The sequence below is a fragment of the Oenanthe melanoleuca genome, chromosome 9, assembly GCF_029582105.1.
Source record: "Oenanthe melanoleuca isolate GR-GAL-2019-014 chromosome 9, OMel1.0, whole genome shotgun sequence".
Taxonomy (NCBI): Eukaryota; Metazoa; Chordata; class Aves; order Passeriformes; family Muscicapidae; genus Oenanthe; species Oenanthe melanoleuca.
In genome coordinates, this window is record NC_079343.1 from 10,006,489 (window position 1) to 10,033,773 (window position 27,285).

Genomic DNA, 27,285 nt, shown 5'->3' on the forward strand with positions numbered 1-27,285 from the left:
TTCACTGGTTAACTTTTATTCAGTATTTTCCGAAATAAGCAAGAATTTAAGACGCCCATAAGCAATCAAATACAGCCACAAAAACCCCATACTGATCCTAAATAAGAAGCACTATGAGAAATACACAATATTTCATGAAACAATACTGTACATCAACAACCTTTAGGAAACAAACAACTCAAACCATATGCTTAGTTTACTCACAATATAAAAAACTTTAACCTTTAAAGAAAAATATAGATTCAGTCCAATTGTAGGATCCAATCCCATACCCAGTGAAGTCAATGGAAGTTCTCTCATTGATTTCAATGTTTAAAGGATCATGCCCTTACTTTGCCTCAAGAGGCACTTTAATTATTATACAAGGCCTAGCCTGAATAACTATTACAAAAATGTCAAACATCAACTCAAGAGTATGTTTTAGCAACTTTCAGGAAATAATGGAGGAATAGGTTATCTATCCATGCATGGAATAAGGCAAAAGCTAATTCATTCAGATTAGGAATAATAATTTTTACTAGTTTCTTTTTCACAACACAAACATTTTAGACTTTTTTAATTAATGGATATATTATATATCATATTATGCTTCACATTTTTCCTACCTCTACTGAGAAAGCTGGCACTGACATTTCATAAAGAACTCCTCATTAATTATTGTTTTCTGTTCTGTAACAACCACAAGAAACTCATCTGGGTTTAGTAATAGTGTCTACCAAGAAAAAAGCACACACTATCATAAGCTTATAGTTTATAGAGCTCAAGGTACATTAAAATGTAAATCATGAAGTTCACAAATTCTGTTTTAAAATATTTTTCCAAACTAAAAGCTGCAGAAAATTGGTTCTTAAATATTCTACAGAAAATTCTGAAGCATCTAATGTTTTAAATTACTTATGCTTTCTTCTTAAAAATATTTAAATTAGGTTAGTAGCCCATCCTTTTGAAAAATAATCCAAAAAAGATACACTAGATTACAAATCTTTTGTCTTAATCAGTGTAACCAAAGGTTTGTCATCTGGGCTGTAATCTTCATAAGCAATGGGGGTTGCATCATACATTGCAGGTCGGGATTTCTTGCCAAACCTGGAAATAAAAGAAAACTTTTGGTGACAAACAGAAATATGAGTAAGTTCAAAGCAACAATGCAGTGAGTTATGGCCTTTGATCAGAAACAAAGTCAGAGAGCTTAGACAAACTTTATATAACAAAAGAAATCACAGGAGACTGAGGCAAAAAATGGTCAAGTATTTTTTCTTTTTGACCTGATGCACAGAAAACAAAATTATTTATGTAGTCATACACACTAAGGATTTTTATGCACTTAGGTACTATATTAAGCCTATATTAATTTAGATTTTGCACACTGGAAAGTGAAAGCGAGGAAATTCAGATTTTGAGGATAATATTTAGCCCAAACCAAAATTAACTTGATTTTCCTCCAAGACTTTTATGCAGATTCATGATTTCCAATTTCATTCTTGCCTGTTTTCAGTGATTTAGAGTTGCAGACAAAACTGAAATGGCTGAAAGCGTTATGATATATATGGTGAAAATTTCATTTTTCAAAGTACTTCAGCTGTCCATAAGGCTACACTAGATTTGTTCCCATGCATGAATGTCTGCCTTCTTCTATAGGTTATTTTAATAAATACAGACAGGTCACATTTGCTCATCCCTATCATGATGGATAAACCTGATTTTCTACAAATGAAATAAAATTTCAAGAACTGAATGAAGGAATCAAGTCATGGCATCTTACTAAATGAGAGGCAGCATTGAATTCTGAATCACCCTTTTCCACCATCACTTTCAAGGGTTTAAAGGAAATAGAGCTTTGCAGAGATACAAATGATGGTGAACATTCTCCAAAGATTTCAGTCAAAGTCTGCCTGCCCTTTCTGACAGTAGAGAGCACATGGCTTGTTGCACACAGTGAAGCAGGACAGAATCTGTTTTCTCCTTTAGGTCAGGGTTGACATGTGCCCCTAATTAGAAAAGGCTGAGAAAAGAGCACAGCACATGTGCAAGTTGTTTATGGTCTGGTTGAGCCACGGAGCTGCTCAACCACATTGCTTTGATCAGGTGGCTCAGAAGCCAGCCACTGCCCAAAGCAGCAAACACACACAATTATCACCAACCTCAGAGGTTTATGTTAAAGACAGAAGTGTTAAATGGGAATTCTGTTCAATGACTGTGCATAGGAACTCACAAAGCAATTATCAATACAATGTGCAAGAGGTAATGACTCAAGGGCTAATCAATAGTGAAAATATGCATATTCCTGCTACAGAGTGTGCTGGATCAATTAACTGCCTGCTTACAACAATAGCACATATAAACAAGTGAATAAAGTTTTTTTTCCCAGAGCAATCAAATACAAGATTACTCATCTAACAAAGAGTATACAGTGTGTGGGGAAATCTCCATCCTGGGAAGCACTGAGTGTGGAAAAAGACTGGAGGGACATGATGCATAATCATTTTAACAGTTTCAATGCCATACTGTGAACAATTATGTGTTTGGGTTGGTAAACAGTATAGCAGTAGCACTGGGGAAGTTCTTCAGGCTCAACATTTATCTTTGGCATGATCATTCATGGGTGATGATGGTGATGTTCCAATGTGTACATCAGACAGGCTAACCAGTGTATGACAATTATACATATCACAAAGATAATCACAAAGCAAAGTACATGAAATAACAGAAAATATATTTTGCAATGAAGCATTGAACAAGAGAGACCTGTGAGGCTTGAGAGAAACTGTGACAATTCTGAGGACAGTACACGTTCATTGTAGCAATTCTTGGCAAAGGCAGCTCTGTGTGAGTGTGTGTGTGTGAGTGAGTGTGTGTGTGTGAGTGTGTGTCAGACGCTGCAAATCACCTTCACATTTGGAATGATCCTGCTCCTTCACTTCCTTAGAACAACATTTCAAGAGATGGCTACCTATGGAGAGTTTTTAACCTCAACTCCATCAAGTAGATTTTTGAGAACATTGGACAGCTGAAACCTGAGGAAATGGTATCTTCCAACTTCTGTGGGATGGGCAGAAGTTCAGAGTTACTGAGAAACAGAATAAAGAAACCAACTACGTGTTGCTACTCTGCTCCAAACCAGCAACTGGCAAAAGGAGTCCACAAATAAAATTTAAACAAGAGAAGTAAAAGAGAGACACTAGAAGTTTAAAAAAGGATAAAACATTTAGAGAGGAGGAAGGGATTCTTTTGGCTTCCAGAGGAGGAGAATGAGATTTATTTCCTCTGCATTATTCAGAGAAAAGGTCAGGTGTGCAAGTGGTATTGTTCCTTGCTTAGAATAATTGAGCTATAATCCCAGAGTTCCCAGAAAATTAACCCTGGCAGAGGATGTATATTAAGCAATTGGTAGGTGATGTGGAGACCAGAGTATATGATCACACTTCTACAAAAAAGCAGCTGACAGACATCTGTGCCAGGAAATGGTATGAAATGAGTGTGTGCTGATGCTCATCTGATTCAGAAAGCTTAGGGCACCACAGTCTGAACAGGCAACTCCACAGGAACAGGGAGAGCACGCAGCAGAGAGAAGCTGACCCTGCTGTGACAGGAGAACCAGATTCTTCAACTGACACAGAGGCAGGACAGATCAGCGTGTGAAAATAAAAACTAAATAAACTACACTGTAAGTGGTGCATGAAGGCTACTGATATCTGGGCACACACAGAACTAACTGCAGTGTAATCTGTCACCAGATAATCCATTAGCTCAGTCTGAATGCTTTTCTAAAGTGAACAGTTCTGTTTCAATAACAGATCTTGGATCCATTTCAATGAATGGAACTTATGGCTGCCATAGCCAGCAGTCAACTATTTCATTATACTGTTCTCTTCCAGCTTTAAATGGTATAAATTTTAACATAAAAGGAATATTTCCTTACTGTCTGCATAATGAATCCTAAAGACAACTGTACTTCATCTGCTCAGAAAACTACCTAGTTGTGATCTGCTAATCCTAGGAACATTCAGCAGAAGTAGACATTTATTAGTAATGATCCTCCAGCACATTGGTTCTGTCTTACAGCAAGTACCTTGATTAGTAAAGATCAAATTATTAAAAAAAAAAAAAAATCCAGAAAAAATGCTGAGAAACATGAACAAGTAATTTTAAAATAATTTACTAAATATGTAACAGGCATCCACACCCCCAGACACCTGCTGACTTTACCAGAAACCTTCCCTTTAAAGAAAATAATCTTCTAACTTTTCCCTTGACCTCCATTTTCCAAAATTACTAGCAAGTTTTGGTATCTAACTGTGAAAGGGAATTATTTTTAGAAAATGCTGAACTTTCTGCTATTTGAAAGTAGATTTCTTAGATTCAGCAATTCTAAAAATTCAGACCTTTATATATGTAGGTTTAAGAATTTATGCAAAAATAACTAAAAGTTTTGCTCCTTTTCCTGGATTGAAATGACCAAAACAGTGGTTTATATCTTTCTGAACCCAAATTATACACAACAATCTCCACAATAAACCTCCATGAATTACCTGGATTTTAAAAGGCATCATATTCTTGGAGGCATTGAAAATTGTTTGGAATGAAAACATTTATTTTCATTGGCATTAAGTAGAAATATCTTTTCCAAGATAGAGAAACCCTCAATGGACAATAATTTCTAACTACATAATATGGATTTGAAAAATCATGATTAATCTATCCCAATCTAAGAACTTTTTTGAAGTTGGAGCACTTTGAAGGCTACTACCCAAAGCTGTGATGTGATTAACTGAGCCTGGGGGAACACCTCACACATTTCAGATAATTTTGATGACTTCAGCAGTGGTACAATTTAACCTATTTCATCTTCACTGAAACAGAACTGGAGCATTCAGAAAATTAATTATCAGCAATCACCAACCAATATGCACACATCTGCAGGTCATTGCACAGGAACATGTCTCCCTCAGTTGTTTTAAGAGCATTTTAATGGTAACACACATTAATATTATGTTGGAATTTGAAGAGATCTTGACAAATTGAAGAAATGGGAAAAAGAAACACCAAAAATTAAAGTTCTACCCTATTAAGAGAGAAGTCAAACAAGAAGAAATTATACTGGCTAGGAAGCAAAATGACACAGAGGATCTTAGGATGAGAAAAAGGTCTAACAGGTCACAAAAGCATGTCATTGGTCACTAGAAAGAAGGGAAAAAAAAGAAAAAAACTAAGCAAATTTCTCTTTCAGATGTATGAAGAGGAATGCCATAAATAAGATGCAGGAGGTGATTACTCAGTTTATTTGGTGCACATAAGTGTTGAGACAGAGGACTACTTCCAGCTTTAGGGGCCTCCCTTAAAAAAAAAAAAAAAAAAGACAATCTGGAGTGAGTCCCAGGAAGACAATAAGGAAGCTGATATGATCTGAGAGGAGATACTGAAAGAATGGGTTAGTTAAACCTAGGAAAGAAAACAGTTGCTTTGCTTTGTTTGTTTTTAGAGGGCTCAGCACCTGATATACAAGTGATATGAACAGTGATAAATTGCCCTTTGTGACAGCCTGAAGAGCCATGAGAAGGAACAGCCAGGTTAATAGCAAAGAAAATCCAGGCTAGATTTTAGGAAAACCCTTTCTAAATCTACTCAACTCCTTTGGAAGTTTTTTAAGACAATTGTTGGCAGGGAGCTAGGTATATTTAATGCCATAGTAGTGCCATGGCTTACACTTGAGCTCTCAAATCCCTTCCACTACTACTTTTGTATTATTCTGATACTTGATGCTCTGCCTTGCAAGTGTTCCATTAAGTTTCAAAGTAAAGAAAAAATTACTGTCTCTAGGAAAGCAAGTAAGAAAGGCAAATAGGAGCACAAAAATGAATTAAGAGATTCTCATTGAATAATCTGGTAAATTAGTCACAAAAATCAATGTGCCTTTCCTATCTGATCATACCTCTTGTGTGTAGCAGCTAAGGAATCTTTACATCCCTAACAGAAGATCTAAAAGGCTAAGAACTTTGCATCTGCCCCACTTCACCAGTTACACCAAATAAAGTCAGAAAAACTCCACCTGTTTTCAAGGACTTTTGCTGTATTGTCACACTTCAGCTGAGAACAGTGAGCAGTGCTGGTGCTTCCCCAGCAGAGCAGCCCGTTCACTCTGCCATGGCGCTTTGGTGCGCTGTGCATGGCCTGCAGTGGCATCAGAACAGACTCCTAGGGCATCACCCAGCCCAGCACAAACCTGGCGTGCCGGATGGAAGCGATTGCGCTGCTGAATTCGCTGTCGATGCTCCTGCAGTTGTAGAACTCCTCGTAGGCTGGCCTGGAGGAGCCCTGGTACTCGATGCGGCTGATGCGGCAGATGCCCACGATCAGGATGATCAGCATCAGCACAAAGGCCACGCACAGGGCCCCGATGATGATGTACAGGGAGTGTCGAGGCATATTTGTGAGACTCTCTGCCATATGGCCAGACTTCCACTGCAGATCTGTCAGTAAGAAGTAAAAGGTTATTATTAATTAATAATTTATATCCATCCTGCTGGATAAAACTACTTTATGACCTTAATTTTCAATATTTCTCATGTTTGAAGTTATGGAGATAGGCAATTTGAACTTTCGCAGGCTCTGTTACCAATACACCACCAGGCCTAACATGCTACAAATTTGAATAGGGCTCAGTTGAACCTTCACCCACTTTTTTCTATTGATTTTTAAGTTCATATAGGAACACCTATCTTGTCTGATCTCCTGTATAACCCAAGTAATAGAAATTCATCGAGTTATTTTTGTATTATATTATTTTATACTACAGGCTTTCTAAAGTCAGGCAGGTTTTATGCAAAAGCTTCTAGGAACCAACCAGTCCTCTTGTGCAGTTTGTTCTAATAGTGAAGCTGTCCACTAAAATGTGTTATTTAACATGTGCTAAACACACTTGGCTTTTAATTTGAAACACAGACTTTCTTATGCTTATCTCCACCAGTCTGCAGAGACTTCAGCATCTCAAGGATGAAAAGGACACCTCATAAGGTCCTTTAGCAGGGAACCCACTGGAGTCTCTTCCCAAGCATAATTTCCCTGAGATTCTCAAAGCAGACCTTAAAGTAAAGCCAATCTGGAGAAGATTCTCATATTTATGTATTCCAGATCTTCTGGAATATAAATATTGTTCATCCTCAAACTATATCTATGCCAAACAAATTTTCTATCAATTGCCTATGTCCTCAGATCTGTTTCTCTCTAGCATGGGCCAGAGTATTTCTAATTAACCTGTGCTTCCCTCCAGGGTTGATTTTTGGCAGTCTTCTAAGCCTATGGTCTTGTATTATTTCAAAACAGGAACAGACTTGAATCATCCTGACTACAGAAATGTAGCACTCTGCAAAAGTTATTTCTAGTAGGTGCCTGTTCCTTTTTCAAATGTACTTCTGCTTTGCACTGATTTAGAAACTCTACTCAATCACAAACAGTCTGGGAACAGGGCTTCCAAGCATATGCTTTGGGAGGTTAAGGTATTCTGAGAAGCCACCTCTCAAGAATGCTGATGATGGCAGATAATTCAAGCACCTGAGTTGAAATCTCCAGTTTAGTGGCATCTGTGGATAAAATCTTGATCTTTAGTAGAAATGCAGGGAATGTACAAGGATGGGGAGAAAAAGAAATCCATTTTAGAGGGAGGTGGTGAGAAGGCCCAAAGCTGTAACGTGGGATTCAGCTGGGCAGAGTTTGGAGAAATGGCTGCTCTTTGTCACAAGAGGGGAGGTTGTCCTGGAGCACCTCCCAGCTTAGGGGTGCTCAGACTTTGTCCACAAATGTGAGCTGAGCTTAAGGACTGGCTGGTTCTTTCTCTTATCTTCTTCAGAAGTCAGTAAAGTTTTGATCAGCCTGAATCATGCCATGATTTAATGTTCCTAAAGCGCTGTTACTGCAGTTTGCCCAGTCAGGATATGAGGGAGGGAATACAGCTGTGCTCTGTGCAGCTTGGGATGGGTTTCTGTGTCTGTTCTGCAGCACATTTATCAAACAGTGGTTTCTGTCAGGCTGTCAGACTAGGCTGAATTCAGATCTAATGTGTGCAGATATATGGCAAGACACTTCTAATTTAGATTCCATGTCTTCCATCTCTGGATGACAAAGATGAGAAAAATTTCTTCCCTTTTTCCTCACCATATCAAAATATAAAGATTAACAGTTTATACTCCAGAGATTAGAAATAGCATATGGCAGCTTGAAATCACAGTATTTTCCATTGTTATACTAATGTTCATAGAATAATTAATGTTTCAATGCACACCATGGTCTGTACTAGAAATTCTTCATAATGTTAGTTTTCAAGTAACCACATGGTTTGGCATACCTCAGTAACTACATTAATAATTACAAAAGTGGCAAAGGTAATAATATTAACAAATAACCAGCAGGCATTAGAGAATTCATATGAGACATTTGTAAGCATTTTTACAATGAATGCTCTATTAACTTTTTAGTCAAATGTATTTCATTTTGAAAGAAAGACTATCCTCTTTAGAATAAGACAAATTTAATTCTATTTAATTGGAATTGCTAATTCTGGTAAGGACCATAAGATGACATTTAAAAATATCACAATTCATCAAGGCAATGTACATCTTGTCTAGTTTGTTGTATATACAGCACTTAGAAATTAAAAATAACAGTCTGACAAGAACATAACCCTGAAATCCTGTTAAGGTAGTCACTTCAAGCAGCTAAACCAGCTGGTGAAAAGTGGGAAACTATAAATAGGGTAGTTCTACAAAAAAGATTAAATACCAATAGCCTCCTTCATGGCCAGCAACAGAAAACCACAATAACACCCAAACACCAGTTTCTTGATAAGCCTGGCTTTGTGCCTCTTTCTAGCATTTAGAAGGATGGTCCAATACAAACTCAGCATGCAGTGTTTAAATTTAATTTCCATCACATTATTAACCATTATGTATAAACTGCTAAAAGAATATAATAAATATGACAAAGAGAGCTGGAAAGATGAACAGAAGCACATCCACTAATAGATTCATATTTCAGAGCTCAAAGAAATCCACTGCACTATTTTCTCAGCTCCAGTGAGTTCAGAAGTGCTGTACCTGTTTATAAAAGAGCATGATATGGCCTTTCTAGATATGACAAGAATTAAGTTCCCTTCAGCTTGCTAATTCACAGCTTAGGGAAAGACTGAGTACAAAGATCTTCACATGGCTACATGGACCTGTAGAAGAAAAATCTGCAGATCAAAATACTTTAAAATTCTTTCCGCAAAGAGATTTCTTCAAAATTCAATCCCTCTTGTTTGCATAATCCTTTACATACATGTTAAAATCTGAGTTCTTTAGGAAAGCTTCCCCAGCTTTGCACATAAGGCACTGCACTGGTTAGAGAGGCTCATGTCCATGGTTATCTGTTTTGGGGTAGCATTATCTGTTATGGTGTCCCATAACCACAATGCTTTTACTCTGATGCTGTGGCAAAGTGACTTGAATAGCAAGGGAACATCAGACATTTGCTGAAATGAAGCTTATTGAAAAAAAGACTGGTAACCCTCAAATTTTTTCTCTTTTTCTTTTTCTCTCTTTTTAAAGAAATGTTTGTTATTTAAAATGTAATTTTTTTTGTGGCTATAAGAAGATTTTTTTTTCTCATTTTCATTCAAGACCAGTCCAAACCAGAATTTTTTACACTGTATATTTATATCTCCTCTATTATTTGTGTTATTTTATACATACATTCTGTTAGCTACTGTCATGTGTTGGATTAAAAACTCAGTAATTTCAACCTCTTCAGTTGAAAACAATTGCCATGAACAAGGGAAATTTAAATATTTCTGGTTGAGAATCAGCCTTGCAGTGTTACTAATGCCAGTTAACATTCAGATAATTCCCTGTTTTCTACCATAGCAGTCACAAGATAAAAGAACTTGCCTCCTCTCTAACAGAGAAAGAATAAATAATTGAGTAGCTGGACAGTAGGAGAGGCTCCTTTCACCCTCTCTTCTGCTTCTTTCCTTTTCCCATATGCTTACATGCACTTCACTGTGTATCTGTGGTGCAAACAGCCAAACTCTGAGTGACTAGAGCATGACAGCCAGAGCACTCCAGAACATGCACCAAAGAATTCCTGTAGCACATCTGTAGGCTCAGAAAGCATGCAAGCCTTTGTGTCCCTATATCATTCCATAACATAATAGAAATGCAATTGTTACTTCATCAAGGGACTCCAGGAAATGCATTTCCAGGATAATTGTTGCTTTCTCTGAGAACTAAACCCATCTGTTTGTCAGCCAACTACTTAATAGCAAGGGCAGGCAGAATTACACTGCCTTGCTGATCAGCTTGGACATGCATCTTGCAGGTGTCACCAACATCAGCCTTGTCAGGAAAAAGCTCATCTGAGCATATTTTAGGATCAGCAATATGGCACACAGACAGCAGACAGTGTTCTGCTCCCAATGTCTGCTGGCTCTGCACCGCCCAGAGGAGTATGTGAGACATCCACAGAGACAACAAAAAAGGCAGGGCTGTCACCATCTCTGGGCTAGCAGGCAATGGTCTTCTGCTGTCTTTGCTTACACCAGAAAGCTCTGAAACTGAATGTACTGCGTTAAAGTAAGGACATCAAGAACATAAAGAGTAGAATCAATTTGAAAAAATCAGTCAATATGTTTAAGTGAAGTTTAAGTAAAAGTAAAAAATAGAAAGTTCACATGCTTGTGTAAATGAGATATAGAAAATATTTTTAATCCATCCTTTGTGTTTGTTTTATTAATCTATCACCTATCCCTGCAACTTTAACTGTGCTAACAAACCTGTGTATCTGTATAATGACTTGAAGGGATCTCTGACCACAGTACCCAAGCATTCAAGCAGTTAAATACACAGCTGAATTCTCTAGCAAAGACAACATCTGTAGCTCAAGAGCAAAACGTCAAGGAAATACAAAGCAGGTCTGTGAACAGCAGACCTAATGAAGCCTAATTTCCATTTTCACTCTTCCACAGTTGGACTTCATACCTTCTGCCTCTCCTGGACTCTCCACTGTACCATAAGGGTGCCCTTACAGTGAAGCTTCTCGCTAAAAACTTCTAACAAATTTGGTGGAAATTAGCCCATGGCTAGGAAAGTTATTCCTGAAAAAGTTGATAAATGCCTACACACACAAGAACCAGTTTCCTCAGGTAAGCAAGTTCCAAGCTGTTTTGCTGAAACATCACTAGAGCTGCAGTTGCTCAGAAGTCAATACAAGCCTGTTAGAACCATGCTTATACTGCTAGGGAACACACTTGACCCAAAGTGTGCAGGGAAACTGTGAAGCACAATTAAAAGGCAAACTGAGTGTCCAGCTCTGAGACAGCATCCCTGACAGTCTAGTCTGACACATCTCAAAGTAGAGTGCCCAGAAACAGAAGTTTTTAACTTTCACAACCACTTTTGAAATGCAATGGCCAAAAATAAAATTAATTTATCATGATTTTGTTCATTTACATATAATTCAGAGTATTTGTGCAGATAGGTATTTAGGGATAAATAAAAACTTCTTTAATATAACTTATAGTTTTCAGAAATGTTTAGAGAACTACAAAACTTACGTATTTCACAGTTTGCACCAACCCATCCGTGGGGACAATGGCAGGTGTAACCACCAGGCTGGTCTATGCAAGTTCCAGCATGGTGACATGGGTTGCTGTCACAGTCATTTACATCAAGTTCACATTCTTCACCTTACGAAGGGGAAAAAAACAAAAACAAAACTACAATTATGTGAGGCAAGTGCCTGATGTAACAAGTACATCTTCAGTCATTTAACTTCTCTCTTGCTGCAAAATACCTTATAGAGCAATACATCTTTATTCTCAGAACATCAAAAGGATTCTAAGGAGGAAGTATTATCCTTATTCAACTAGGTGAAAATAAAGCCTGTGGACTAAGGGACTTGACTAACATCACACAGACTCTGTCTCATTGCTCTAGATATAATTTCCATCCCAAGATAATGTGGTAAAACAGACAATCATGAATATTCTGATATGCTATACAATAATGTAGATAATCGGTGCCTGAGAAACTGACACTGTACAATGGAAAGCTAATTCTTTTCCAAAAAATGCCCTTTAATTAGAACAGATCAAAAACCACAATTTGATCTATAAATCAGCTATGAATGGGTTATCTATAATTCTCACATTGGATGTTACCTTACATGACTAACAGAACATCAGATTGTAAATTATCCTGACTAAAGATATTTGGATTAAACCAATCACGTCAATGTAAGTACAAGGCCAAAATATTAAATGAGTTTCTTACCAGTACTCTGAAATTCTAATTTGACTCATAAGAAGTACTTTAGGGCTTTTAGCAAATGCATATTAAGATAATGGAATAAGCTGTTTCTTGAGCACATAGTAACTAAGGTCACCGTTAAAACAATTTCCAGTTTCAACACTGTCCAATTAGTATACTGGGTTACCTGGAAATCTTCAAAATAACATTTTTAAAATGAAATCTATTCTCAAGTAGAAAGGTCATAAGGTGTGCTAAATAGCTATTAGCTTTATGAGGTCACTTTAGTAACAGGCTTTTTTCGTTACAATGTTCAAAGTAATATCAAAAAAATTTCATTCTCACTAGACTGCTCACAACACAGCAGAGCCCAAATTAATTCCCTTCTTGAAGAAACACAGTCTTGGTATTTGCCTTCCCCTAGACAGGGTGAACAATGACAACTAGATATTCTGTGTAACACACAAATCACTTGCCTGCATATCCAGGTGCACAAATACATGTAGCATTTAGACCTTCGCTGTCACAAGTGCCACCATTCTGGCAGTTGATGTTAACACAAGGATCTTTGTATAATTCACAATGCCTTCCTGAAAAGGAAAAAATCAGTAATTGCCATTGACATGACTGATACTGGCAGCATGGAATAAATACATGTGATCACTTGACTACACCTGGATGAGTGTGCAGACTCCAAACCTGTCCTGGGCTAATGATGCCATAACATTAAAGCCATGTGGCTCATGCTGGCTGAACTTTTTACACTTGTGCCTCCCTCTGCTCTTCCCACAGGCTGTGGGCTAGGAGAGGCAGAGCAATTTCTGCTTAGAAGTAGTAAATGTCTATAAAGAAACATATAATGAAGCATAAATTGACCAGTTATCTAAAATTCTTCAGTAACATGTCAATAATTGTCTTGACTAAGAATTTTATGTAATAACTTACTTAATAACATACATAAGCATTCTGATGCCTCTCATTACCTGTTGCTGGAAATGAGGGATATTACTAAGGTGATAAAAAAAATTTATTTAAATGTATAGTTAAAAATCGATAACTGGATGGCTCTGCTTCATGCCACTACCTTCACTCTTTCATGTCCAATGTAGGCCTTGTGAATCCAGCAAGTCTGTCCTGCAGAAGACAGTGCAAGCTTTACCTGGCATACAAAATATATAACACAACATATTCCCACCAAGGGACCGGGAGAGAGACTCCAATGCCACTGCTACAAGCATTGTTTTCTTGGGGTCTACTGTTCAGATAAAACTTATTTATATTTATATTTATATTTATATTTATATTTATATTTATATTTATATTTATATTTATATTTATATTTATATTTATATTGTTATTTTTATTGTTATTTTTATTGTTATTTTTATTGTTATTTTTATTGTTATTTTTATTGTTATTTTTTTATATTTATTATTTTTATACACACACACATGCTCACTACAGCCCTGCCAGAATCATTTTGCTGACATTTGCAGTGTTAGCAGCAAAAAGGCAGAGCACTCTGGCTGAGCATCCTGTGGGTGAGGAGCAGCAGAGGCAGCAGCCCAGGGCACCTGCTGGCACAAGCTCCAGCCCTGCCCAGCCCTGAGAGCTCTTGTCCATCTGCCAGCCCTGGGGTGTGGAGGCACAGAAGGGGCACTGCAGATGGGCAGGGCTGGGGTGGTGGTGCCAAGACTGAGGCCTCTGATGGCTCACATCATACCCTGAGCTGGTACCTCGGGTCTGTTCATTGGTGCCACTCAACAGCTCCTGTACTGTAAAGGCAGTAATGGCAGCTCAGTGACCAGCAAGAGCTGCTTACAGGACCAGGTGCTTCCATTGGCAGTACAGCGTGCTGTGCACACAGTGCTTCCAGCTGCACCCACAGGTCGGGTGAGAAGAGAAGATGAACATTATGGTGAACATTATGGTTAAGTTCTGCTTAAACTGTCATGAAAAGCTGAGGGTCATTTCCTCACCAGGCCTCTAAAGTAATGAATTCTGTATCTATAGTCAAAGAGCAGGGCAATCACCAGCATGAAACACATATTTAGCCTCTAACAGCTGTTAAGTGAGCATTAGTTATCAGCAGAGATAAGGATTGATATGCTTAATGAGAAAATGCTGGAGCAATGTTCCTTAAAACATAGTCATCCTGTGTAGAATATTTATTTATTTATTTATTTATTTGTAATTCTAATAGCATATAAAATTACATTCAAAGTGTTCTCACAGCATGATTCAACACAGAATACACTAAAAAGTATCACTTTAGCCTTCCCCAGAAGGACTTGTCACAGACCACTGATACGTGTTAATTTGTTTACAGCTGAAATCTACTGTAAGAGAAGAGATTTTGTATAGCCAAACAAACACTCTTCTCATCTACTTTATAAATTATTTAAGAAATGCAAAAGACGGATTCCATTTGAACACATCTAAGAATAGCTGCAGTTAACTTGGAAAAGCAGTCACAGACCTACTACTCTCTCTAGGCTTTACAGTTTTCTAAATGAACAGTCAAGATAAAATTTCTATTTCTACTCCTTTGTACTAATCTATTTCAAATACTGATCTTTTATTATTATGTTTTTAGCTCACTTCACTGGAGAAAATAAAAAAAAACTTGAAAGCTCTCTGTGTAAAGGCTCCAACAACAACTGATAAAAATGTCCATTTAACAGTTATGTTTTTTATAAAACATCATCTTTTCTAATGAATCTTAAAAACAGCAGAAAAAACTACACCTGAGATGAACAGAGAAAATCCATTTGTGCCCAGACCAGGACATGCATTCCTCACAGAGGAGCTAAAGCTTAACTATTAATTCCAATAAAGATTAAGGGATCAGGATCAATAGTGAAGTTTTTCTCTGCTAATTTAGCGTGAGGGATATATTTCTGCACAGGACATGGCATCTCTCTGTTTGTAACAGAACCCACCAGCAAAAATGCAGAGAACAATTGCAAACCCCAGCCTACCTTCGTATTCAGCAAGGCACACACACTCGTAGCTGTTGACAAGGTCTCTGCAGGTGGCTCCATTCTGGCAGGGTGCAGAGAGGCATTCATTGTATTCCTCCTCACAGTAAAGGCCATGGTAACCTAACTCACATGAAGAGGAAACAAAAATAGTTATGAAACACTTTGCAGTAAAAATTAACAATTAGGCAACAACAGACCATGGGCAGATGCTTGCTAATTTAAACTGATATATGTTAAGACACTGATTTTAAAGGCATCTGTTCCCCAGGTGAAAATTACCCAGAAAATATTGGCAGCACGGTGTTCTGAGAGAATTCCCAGCTCCTGTGATAAACCACAATGAGCTGTAAGGATGGAGGCTGATGACAGAGGCCAAAAGCAGCAATGTGAATACCCACACTCTGATTGTGAAAAGAAATTCAGGAATATTGACTATTTCCCAGCTCCTTTGGATCCTTGCCTCAAAGCCAAAGAGGTGATAACTGTATAACAGTAGCTAGAATGATTACATGTTTTAGCATTAATGCTGTACAAAGCACTCCAGAAGCATTAAGGTACTTCCATCTTTACAGCATCCCCAAGCCACAGGCAGGTACTATGGGCTGATTAGGTAAACATAGAAAGCCAAAGTAGAGAAAAGCTATATGGCCTGTTAACAGCCACTGAGAAATTTGTATTATGAGATAAGAAAGGAGTTAATCCACTTGAAAACAGCACCTTTTCATACTTAGTGTGCCACATACCCATCAATATTAACAGCAGTTGAAATTACAGATGTAGTGTAGTTTATGATATATTGCCATGCACTGGAACAGCATTCATGTGCTTATAAAAGTTCCTCATTACATAAAAAAACATTAGATGATTGAAACTACAATGAATAAATATGCAATGGGCATGGATACAGATGCTAGGAAAAAGGCCTGAAATACAAAGTGTAGATTCTGCAATGCGATTTTACTTCTCTAAGTAATCTCTAGCTAGTAGCAAAACTCATAGATATGAAAGGAGGGTATCTTTCATGGGCAAAGAACCAAAGAGAGGGGCATATTCTTATCTTAGTAAGTGGCAATCAATATTCAGTATCCTGGTCTAAATTTTCCCCAAAATTCTCATAGAATCAGCAAATAGGACAAATGCTGCCTTCAGATATCATTTGCATTCACCCTCTCCCTTCCTATTACGGATAATTCAAAACAAAATTTTATAAAGATACAACTGCTAGTACTACTCAAGATATATAAACAATGCCATCCATTAAGATTCTCAAAAAATTGTCCTTTCATAGTAAATAGTTGGACTAGTAAGGTATTTAGAAACATTTCTGAACTACTTTCTCCATAGCTGTCAAACAGGCAGTAGGGAATTAATTATGCTAAATGTTATGGGTTTTCTTGCTAGCCTACAATGAAGCTTATCTAGCTTATGAGTATATGAAATACCCTTATGTAGTGAAATCTATAGCCAACATACAAACCACCAAAATCAGATGGAAGAATCAGAAAGAAAAACAGACAGGAATTCCCAGTGTTTGACACTGATGTAATTCGATATTCTCAGAAAAAATGTTTTCCACGTCTCTCCCTTCCAAGAGAATGAAGGGAATTTGTGATTAAATAGTTGTTTAGTTTCCAAAATCACTATGAACTATGGTATCACCTCCTCAGGCTGCAGGCAGCCCATGCTGCCAGACACTGCACACAGGCAGGGAAAGATGTTTCCTCTCTCCACGAGAGGGCAGGTCTCACCCACACACAATTCACCCTCATTGTCCTCACCCTGGGGCCAGCAGTTTCCTCTGCTGGAACTGCTGGGATGGAGAAAGTTCTGCTGTGGAAATGGCATGCTTCTCCTCAGGGAGATAAGAGGTACCTTGTCATTCTTAATGAGCATTTCTCCTTGTATTAATGCTTTTAAACTATACTGATTTATAAACCATGTAGTACACTGAATTCATACATATATCTTCAAAATACTACATAAATACTTTCTACTTTTTTGTTGAAGAATTTAGATTGAAACAGGAGCATTTTTCATAAATAACTTCAGAGTAATGGATTCTAGTGTAGTTGCTTCCTCTTTTCCTAGTCGTGTTATGATTCTTCTGCTTTTATGTTTACAGGCGTTGTCAAATGCAGCTCTTTGCATCTTTTGTGGTGTGCAACATTTCTGTGGACATATTCAGGAGGAAAGAAAAAATACCTACATTAACAACAACACTTCTCCAGCTACTATGTCCTGAACAGGACAAAAAAACACAGGAGGCATTGCAGCTTCAAAAAAGGGCAACTTTTCTGGGTTACATGAAATTGGAAAAGCCTTCAGTAACAGAATCTTCATGAACTCAAGCAGAACCTGAAAATGAAGGTTCAATTTTGATGTGCTCTCTTCACAGGCTGAGGAATGGACAGGGAACTTAAAAAACCCCAAAAATAGAGATGTCCCTATGTAACCCCTTTTCTCTCTATGTGACCATCTCCTCTGCTACCAATCTTTACAAAAGCAGAAACACATCTGTTGCCATCCTGCTCTTGATCCTCAAATTCTTCTTCCTCTTTCTTAAACAACAGGAAGGATGCCTGCAAGAGAGCAGGTTATTTTCCTGATGCTTTTTGGCATGGCCTTCAGTTACATGCTGAACTGCACTGTCTTTGCACATGGCTGTTAAAAACTGCAGAAGAAGAAAATGGGAAAGGGAGCCCACAATCTGTGTCACATGGGCTGATGAGGAGAAGACATGGGCTTTGTCAAAGCCTTCAAGAGCAAAAGGTACAGCAGAATAATCTCTCAAGAATATCTGCATTATCAGGTTAACAAAAGAAAGAGGCAAAACTTACTCTCCCTTTAGAAATCAATAAAGAAAAAAGCTGAAATCTTTTTAGCCTTTTTAGACACTAACTCCTCAGCAGTGATTTCCTAGGTTTATCCATACTTAACATTTCACCCAATCAAGGCAGCAGAACATAAATCCCATCTTTATGAGAAGGCCTAATGGGGTACAATGCAAAACAACTTCATTTTGCAGGGAACAGCAGCAGTTCATATATATGGCTGTTCACTAACACAGTTGCACGTTATACAGTCAGGAAATAAATGTGTTCAGTTAAAGCCTGAGCTTATAGAGCAACTAAATAAGAGAAAGAGAGAAGAATGCTCCAGATGGCAGGAAGGTAGGAAGCATTGCATGGAAGGTTGTCTTAATGTAGAAGTGGAAACAAGATGAGGAAACAGAAGCAATAACAGGCTCAGAGACAGTCAGGAACTGGAATTAACCTAAAGTCACTTCTTCCAGAGCTCACATATCCTGCCCCAGTTACAAAATGTGAGAAGGGAAAAGACAGAGAAAAGAAAAATTGCAAGTGCTGCAGACAAATGTTGCTCTGGCCTCTGCTAAGGCACTAAAATAAACCCAGCCTCCTAGAACTATCTATTAAGCTGCATGAGCAGTAAAATCAAGGGAACATACTCCATGGTGCTACTTCTGAAGTTCAGACACTTTTTATACCTTGCAGCACTTTTTCTGAAACTCCTCTTTTCTTTTTTTTCCCAAATGTTCTATATATGCCATCATATATATTTATATAGAGGGCAGGTGTTAATGTCTGTACACGTTCTTTTCAGTTACAAAATCTATATCTTTAGAAAAAACCAAATCCAGGACTTTGCTGTGATATTAAGCCATGAAGTTTCTATTTACCTTTTTCCAGTTTGGAACAGACAAAATTAAAAATACTATCTTAAAATTAAAAATACTATATTAAATATTTGCACTTGAAATTTATAATGGTAGCTGTATGAAAACAATTGCGTTTAAAGGGTAAAAAGGTTTAGAGGAGGAAGAAACTGTTTTGGGATCCAGAGACTAAATAAACATTCTACAAACAGGCACAAAGGGTTCCCACTAGTTTCACCAAACCGACTTTAGATGAGAAATCCAACAAATGAGCATAATAATTTTATTAGACTTAGTTCTTTAATATGAGATAAAAAGTAAAAAGCAACACAAACTCTGAATCCAATGACCAAGCATTAAGTATTTCTTTGTTACCTGTAAAGGGTGAGGTGATAAGTATTAATAATTAGGATGTGTAAGCATATAAATAAAGATTTAAGGTAAAGATTTATGTGCAACTGGAAAATCAATCCCACAGAGCCCCTCAGCAGACATGTGAAGTATATTCAGCTTGGAAATAACTTACACACTTTTCCTTCCACTCTGGGAATAGGAACATTCAAAAGTATTAGACTGCTTTCCAAGTTAGTTTATACAAATTAGCTTTCCTCTACAAGCTATTAGATGAAAGCCAGCACACAGTCAAAAAAATTAGTAGCAAATGTCTGGTTGTTCATGTTCTGCAAATTGTGCAGCTATGCAAGTATAACTACTACCATTTATCATTCTTCAGATCTGTACACTGGCCAAAAATCCAAGGAAGCCAAACTGCCTACCAAGCAAGGAGATTTGCACAGACCTTGGACTAATTGGAACAATTTAAAATTCCTCTCTTGTTTAATTTTTGAGGCAGAAGTAACACAGATGAAAATCCAAAATCCAACTGACACTGTAAAACGGAGCGTAAAGGAAGGATGGCATTCAGGTCACACATATAAGCAAAACTCTTAGGCACTTTCTTTCTGTATTAGAAAATTATATCCTCTGCAAAATACTTTAAAAAAAAATTACTTCCGAGATCTGAACACAAAATTTAAGTGACAGATTCCAAAGTTTTTAAAACTGTTTTTCAATCATGTCAGATAATCAATACAGAAGAGAATTATAAAATGCCATTTAACAACCTTTCCATTAAAATACCTAAAAAAAAAAAAGTGTAGGAATTCAGGGATATATCTGAAAGCCTCCTGTACAAAGAAGTCACTGGTCTAGGAGCTGGCACACTGATTCTGAGAGCCTGCAAGACAGAAAGCCTCAAGGTCACAAGGCAGAGACCATTTCTTTCCTGGTAATAGCCTCATTATTAACCCTAGATACTGCTACTAAAACTGTACACAAATTTTATCCCTTCACTTTGCAAGTAACATAACAGATACAGTCAAGGTCTCTTCAGGCAAAATTGTTAATAAAATCCAGTTTCTTAATACCCCAGAGACATAACTGCATTACACACCTATTCTAGCAAACTGCTTTCTGACAGAGATACCAAAAATGTATTAGGCTATGATTTGTAGTCATTACTTTAGTTTGGGTTTTTCTTAGGAATTGCAACCTAGGAGTCCTCAAGTTTAAAAACTTATTCAAGTGAAAACAGAGATTGGTGCTCACTTTGTAAGTGCTTAAGCAGCAGCGGACGTGTAGCACTGGTTATCAGAAATTTTAGCTGCTACTTCACCTACCAATTATCATTGCTAAAATGGATAAAGGGAGCTATAAGCAACCCCAATATTCTGTTATATTGGTACAAGGATGAAAAAAATCCAGAGCTAAACCTGTTGCTACACAGACCCCATGACTGTCAGACTGTGCTGTCAAACAGATCTCAGCTGAGTCTCCTCACTCAACTCACCTGAGCAGCCCTGCTGCATTTTCTCTAGAGAAACAATTTATGTAAACATGGATAGCAGAACTAAACCCTTTGGAGCAACAAATATTTTTTCTTCCCTACCTTTGTTCAGTCACCTTGTCTGTTTTTCTCTTTCCCTAATGATCAGTGTCACATTTTCCATTCTATCTACCAAATTTTCTAATTCCAGCAGTGCTGATGCCTTGCCTTAAAAAGATTTATCCTGCAGACTACAGTTTTGTACTACAGCTGTAGAGCTCACTCAAACCATATGGATCTCAGTGGGTATTTCAGTGCTCACGCTGCAATTTTTGGTTTTCCAAGTGTGATGTGTAGATTCCTATCATTACTCTAAACAGATAGAACATCTGCTCAATCTGTTTTATAGACTGAAAAGAAGAAAAGGAAGTCATTTTAAGCTATATATGGAACCTACATATAAAATATTGGAAGATTTACAGATGTAACTGTTGGTACAAACCAGGGATACAGAGGCATCTGTAGCTGGTTCCAACGCTGCGACAAATGCCGTGTGCACACGGATTCAGAGCACAGAAGTCAATCAGCTGAGCACATGTAGGTCCTGTAAATCCAGGACTACAGCTGCAGGAGAAGGCAAGTCTGTCTGCATAGCAGGTTCCATTGTTCTGGCAGGGAGATGACGCACAAGGGTCTATTTTGTCCTCGCAAGTGTTTCCTAAAAACCCTGAAAGAAATAAATGGCTTTGATAAGTAAGCATCCTGATATGCATACAATTTTAATAACTAAAGCATGTTAAAGTAAGCCATTGAGAGATCGATATTCCCTTCTTTTTTTCTATAAATATTATAAAAATACAGACTTCTTACATAATAAACTCTCATTTTGCCCATTAACATTCTATAAAAAGAGATGCTTCAGCTAAAATCATAGTATAAATGATTAAGGCAGTGAATTTCAAAAATATTTGCTGAAACTGACAGTGCTTATCTGCTTTCTGAGTGAATCTGGCTTGAAAAGCAGAAGAGATTTTCTAAAGATCAGGAGAGCTGGCTAGCCTAGAAAAAAAGAAAAAATCCCGAACTGACCTATTTTCCCTAAGTGTTAACATGTATGTTAAATATAACAACCTCTTAAACAGAACATGGGTTTATTGAGTTTCAATAATTCAAATAATATCTTTTACAAGAACAGACAGAATTCTCATTTAGCAGGAGAGACAATGATTTATTGAAGCAACACCATGCCAAAAATAGACATAAGGAAAAGGATATTCTTGCAAGGGAACTTTTAATCAGACATAGGGAAATACAATGTTTTAATAAATTGCAGTAACTGCAGCTTATATCTATGCATACACATACATCATGTATGTAGTAACACAATGCATGGTTATTGTCTAAAACAAGTCAGAAAAGCATATTCAAATTCTAGAATCCTTCCAAATAAAAGGGACAACTGTCCTTTCCACTCAATTATATTTATTTGTTAATAATTATTTGCTCCATGTGTACAGACCATCACTTTTCAGGCTTAAAATTCCCTAGAATATCTTACATTGTAAAAAAGCTCTTAATATTATAGTAGAAGAATAAACAAATGTGAGTAACCCACACAGGGCATACTACAGAGATTTACTCACAGAATTAACAAAACTTATATTAATGGAACTAAGAAAATACGGGGAGGCCACAATTGCTCTGTGAACTACAGCAGGATTTTAGGAGCATCTTCAAAATATTGGGTGCTGGACAAATGACTTTCCACACCACATCTCCCTTAGATGTCCATAAGTCTTACATCAGAATTATGGCACAAAAAACATGGAAAAAATAATCTCATTAACCAAAAACAAAACAAAACAAAACAAAACAAAACAAAAAAAACACACCAAAAAACTCAAAAGATGGAAAGAAAATAAATAACATACAGATTGGACTTTAAGTTTTGTCATACAATCTCTGCAACAGACCAGGAGAGAAAATCAGGTCTGACAGGGTGCAGATGAAGAACAGGCAGAAGCCTTCTGTTCTCCCCGTTTTGCTATTCTATGGTTCCAATTGCTTCATAGGCTTTGTCAGGACCACCTGCTCACCCATGCTGAACTGAGAGAGCCTAAAAGCAAATACTGTGGAATCCTATACTAAAGGACCCTCCTGTAGATGATAACTAACCATCAGAAACTGCAAAGAACAGAAACCCCAGAAGCAAGGTTGTAATTCCAGCAATGGTTCACTGACAAATTAAGAAAGCCTGTACTGCTGTAATAAAATCTTGGTCAGATTTAAAAAGAATCTTTTTTTTTAAAAGAATCTGCAAGGACTTTTAGCTATTAGCAGGAGGAGATCAGGCAGTGAGTCCAGTGAAATCTCTCAAGTAACTCTGAAACCAGATTAGAAAGGATCAAGGAGATCTGAGGTCACACGATGACACTAATGCCACTTCACTACAACCTTTGCAGTAATCTTCCCTCCAAAGAGGGGGTTACTGGCAGATGGCTAATGTTTCAAGTGACAAAGCACTTCAAGAACATATGCAGGTTTAAAATACACCAAAACATGTTGCCCTTGTGCTATCTTTGACTGCACTGTGAAATGCATTTAGGTGATTCTGGAAGTTCAGATCTCAAGCACGAGTCAAATATCTGAGAGTACTCAAGGCAGAAAATATGGAAATCTATTATTTGCCATTTCTGAATGTATATTTAAATCCATACCTGTCCAATTGTTGAAAATAATGCAAGTAATAACTATAAAAATCAAATTCAGAGGTGTACTGACTGAAAACTGAATCAAAGTCCAGATGAAAAATATCATCATTGTTTATCTGCAGAAAAATATCCCTGAACTGCTCTTCCACCAGCTAACATGGACTCAACACTGCATGCAAGTTATTGCTGATATAAAAGGAACATGACTGAAATGCAAAGTCTAGTGGTAATCTGAAAGATCTGAATACAAAATTTACCAAGGAATAACACAGAAGGTTAAGGGGAAAGGCTGGAATAGAAAATATTTATACTGGTAAAACCCACAGTACAATGTCTGAGCTTACATGCGTCAGGTCATTTGGCTAGTTGTCAGGAAGAATAACAGCCTTAAGTTAGGTGATATTCTTTATAAATTGCTACAGACCTCCAGGGCAGTGATGGAAACTAGATCAGAAATATGTTTTCAGAGACAGAAAAGCTCTGAATAAAAGCCAAATTTCTCATCACAGTGGGATTTTAATTACTTGGCTACTGAAAGCAAAAGAGCTATGTGCAAGTCAAGGAAGTAATTTTCTGAAGACTCCACAGAACTGCCTTTTATACAGCTTGTAGAACAACTAACTTGTCTGAATGTTACATTAGACCCAATTCCAAGAATTACAAGTATGTGAAAAATTAAGTCTGTGATTTGCTAGGGCTCAGGATTACAAAATCTTTAACTTTGAAATGCAGGGATAAGTACTAAAACAAATGCAAGCAATTTATTATTTTTGCTATACAAATTTGTCTTGTGAGAAAATAGAAATAAATGACATTTCATCAGAATTCTGTAAAGAAAATGAAGTTACTAATCAGAAGGATCAAGAAATCATTAAATTGCTTTAAGATTTTGATTGAAATTCACTCCAGCTAAGTCTTTCTGGATGACGATGAATAGAGGCTAAATCCATTCAAGCATTAAGAAGAAGTCTGTTAAAAATAAGAGCAATTTGGGAAGGTGCCAGGTAAAAACATTAGATTAGTGGAAAGTACCAGAAACTAAACAGCCATAAAAAAATTTAATTAACAACAAAATGTTCTTCAGGTAAATTAAACTCTCTTATGGTAACACTAAGAATTCTGCACTCTGATCACCAGTAACCTTGGGAAATTTTCCATATGCAACAGCTGTGTGACCCAGTTTCCTACAATCAAGATTGTAGATAGGTTTGTTCTATATAAATCTAAAGAAGTTAGAATGACATCTGCAAGATGTAATAGAGAAAAAGGCTTTTACATGAACAATGAAGGAGAGAAAATAGTGAAAACCTTGGAACTTAAACTATTCCAAGTCTCGGTAAATAACTTCTGTTCTCCCAGCCAATTAAGATTCATGGTGACAGTGTGCATTTTCTAGCTGCTATTGCTAATCAACACATATGAATCACAACTTAGCATCTTCTATAGCTGTCAAACTCTATTTTCTAAACCACAGAAACCATAATAAGAGCATTCATAAATTTATTGTTTTCCAGTATTTTCAAAAATACTTGCAGATATTTCAGGACACTTTGCTCAATGTGTTGTCAGCAGTAGTTACCTGCAGCTACTCAAATCAAACTGTCAAAAGTAAAACAAAATCAATGCTAAAATGTGAATTTCAAGTAATCTATATATGTTGAACGGTTTATCCTAGTATTGCCTTCTGTCTTCTTTTGTTCTAGTGGATGGCTGACATCCATTGCTGCTGATGACCATTTTATAAAAATATATTAACTCAAATTGAAATTTTTCTGCCCCTTCTGTCCAAGCTGGTGACCTCCACATAGAGCATGCAGGAACAGCTCAAGAACCCAGGCCAGCTGAATGCAAGCTATTTTTATCAAAGATTAATGTTTTCCTATAACACTGAAGTCAGTTAATCTGTACTTATCATCAGGACATTAAACTTGCATGTAACAGAACTTCAGAAACATCTTGCAACAGAAGTTTATTTCTTTATTATAGCTGATCTGCATTTTGTTCATTACTGTCTGACTTTGTTCTAAACCATAATCCACTACTAAATTATTTTAATATCATCATATTAGCAAAATTAACAAAAGGCTTCCTGATCTTTACAATATGTAAAACAAATATATGTACAAGTATATATATATACAATGTCTTTAATTCTATCTAATTTTACAAAACTTTTGTCCAGAAGGAACACATTTCCTCACCACACAATCAAGCTATTTCCATATAGTTGTTTTTTTTTTTTAATTTTAACTTTTATCAAAGATTTCTGTGAATTCAATACCTACATAAATAAGGATAAATAGCTTCAACATCTCTAAAACTTATGTTGACTTATTTAATAATATCTGTTTATTAATTTAATGTATTGGCATTTATTTATTTCAACTAGGGGTTTGTTATATTTCCACTTATCATTTTTATATTTGATTCCACTTCAGGGTATTTTGGAAATACACATAACTTCTCAGAAGCCTAAAGAAAGTGGAGTAACCAAATTTGTAAATTGATGACTAGTACCCCAATCAGTTTAAATAAAATCCATTAATGTTACTGTCAATGGAATAGTCTGTTACACACTACAAGAAGTGGAAGAAAATGAGAGAAGATATTTAAGAATGATAAAGATGGAATTATTCTGAATATAAATTTCAAATATCCATTTTCAGATTGATCTGTTCACTATGTGTAGGGTCTTAAAATGTCTAGAAGTTCCTTTACACAATCATTTGAACCTAATATATACTAAATGTACATTTATTGACATTAAATTAATAAAACAATCAAAGATCCCTACCCAATTGTAAGCAAGCACAAGATCCAAACATTATTTTCACAGTAACAATGTCAAAATTTTAAACAAATCCTTTGGTCTTTAGTATTGCTTATGCTTCTTCACTATAAATTCAAGTATAAAATCCAATTTTCTCTTTAGTACATGTGATTCAACAATTTCAGATTAGAGTTTATTTTCTGACATATTTTGGATATTAAAACCTAAGTGCATCCCATAGAAAATGGATTCTGTAAGCATAATGAAATTTTCTTTACTAAAGGACTCTTAAGACAGTAAAATTGTCTAAAGAATCATCATGAATTGTTCACATCTGAGATAGGCTGCTTTTTCACTGCCTCAGATCTGGCCTTCTGTCAGTTATCATGTGCTTTTTCATGAACCACAGATGTTGTAAAAGAAATCCACAATCTCAAGATCATTCTTCATTTTTTTCCATCTCATTCCTTTATCTGCCATCTTTTTCTTTTTCTCATGTAATACTTGTCACATTTTCTTATCCTTTTTCAAGCCACATTATATCTGCAGTCTATAGCTCCTATACAAACATGAGCTCCTCAGTTACCTTTCCCCACTGTGCTGAATTAGCACTGCAGAAAGAAAAACCTTTTCTCAACAAGTGATTACTATTAAGCACAGCAGAATAGCAGCAGAGCAAGAGACCTCACTTAAATTAGAAATTAGGCAATTTTGCAAGTTACTGCATCTGCAGTTTTCAATTAACTACTCTTTGTTGTATTTATAAAAATTACTGAATCTCTTCAGAGATTAAAACCCAAACAAAAGCTCCCAAATCATGCCTCTGTGAAAGGATAACACCTCAAAAGATGCAAGAACGATCAGGGGACAGTCATTAGTAAACTTAGACAATACATTTTGTTAAATCAGCTCTCTCTTTCCTTCCACAAGATATCTGAATTCTTCAGCTCACTGGCATTTGAGCTTCCAGAACAAAATGAAGAAGAACACCTTATTACTCGGCACGCCCGAGGCCACTCCAGACCAATGGATGTGCCACTTGTGTGC

The 27,285-nt window shown here is 36.7% G+C and overlaps 1 protein-coding gene across 1 annotated transcript in view; it reads right to left on the minus strand.

Annotated features, from left to right (window-relative positions):
- The window catches only part of DNER (delta/notch like EGF repeat containing), a 113,552-nt gene continuing 86,267 nt past the window's right edge, over nucleotides 1-27,285 (minus strand). Inside the window, exons 8-13 of the mRNA XM_056498954.1 lie at nucleotides 21,260-21,484; nucleotides 15,257-15,379; nucleotides 12,752-12,865; nucleotides 11,582-11,713; nucleotides 6,221-6,467; nucleotides 1-1,086 (exon numbers count right to left, since the gene is read on the minus strand). Coding sequence (XP_056354929.1) covers nucleotides 975-1,086; nucleotides 6,221-6,467; nucleotides 11,582-11,713; nucleotides 12,752-12,865; nucleotides 15,257-15,379; nucleotides 21,260-21,484 — 953 coding nt within the window. The 3' untranslated portion in view covers nucleotides 1-974. The remainder of the gene's footprint in view (nucleotides 1,087-6,220; nucleotides 6,468-11,581; nucleotides 11,714-12,751; nucleotides 12,866-15,256; nucleotides 15,380-21,259; nucleotides 21,485-27,285) is intronic.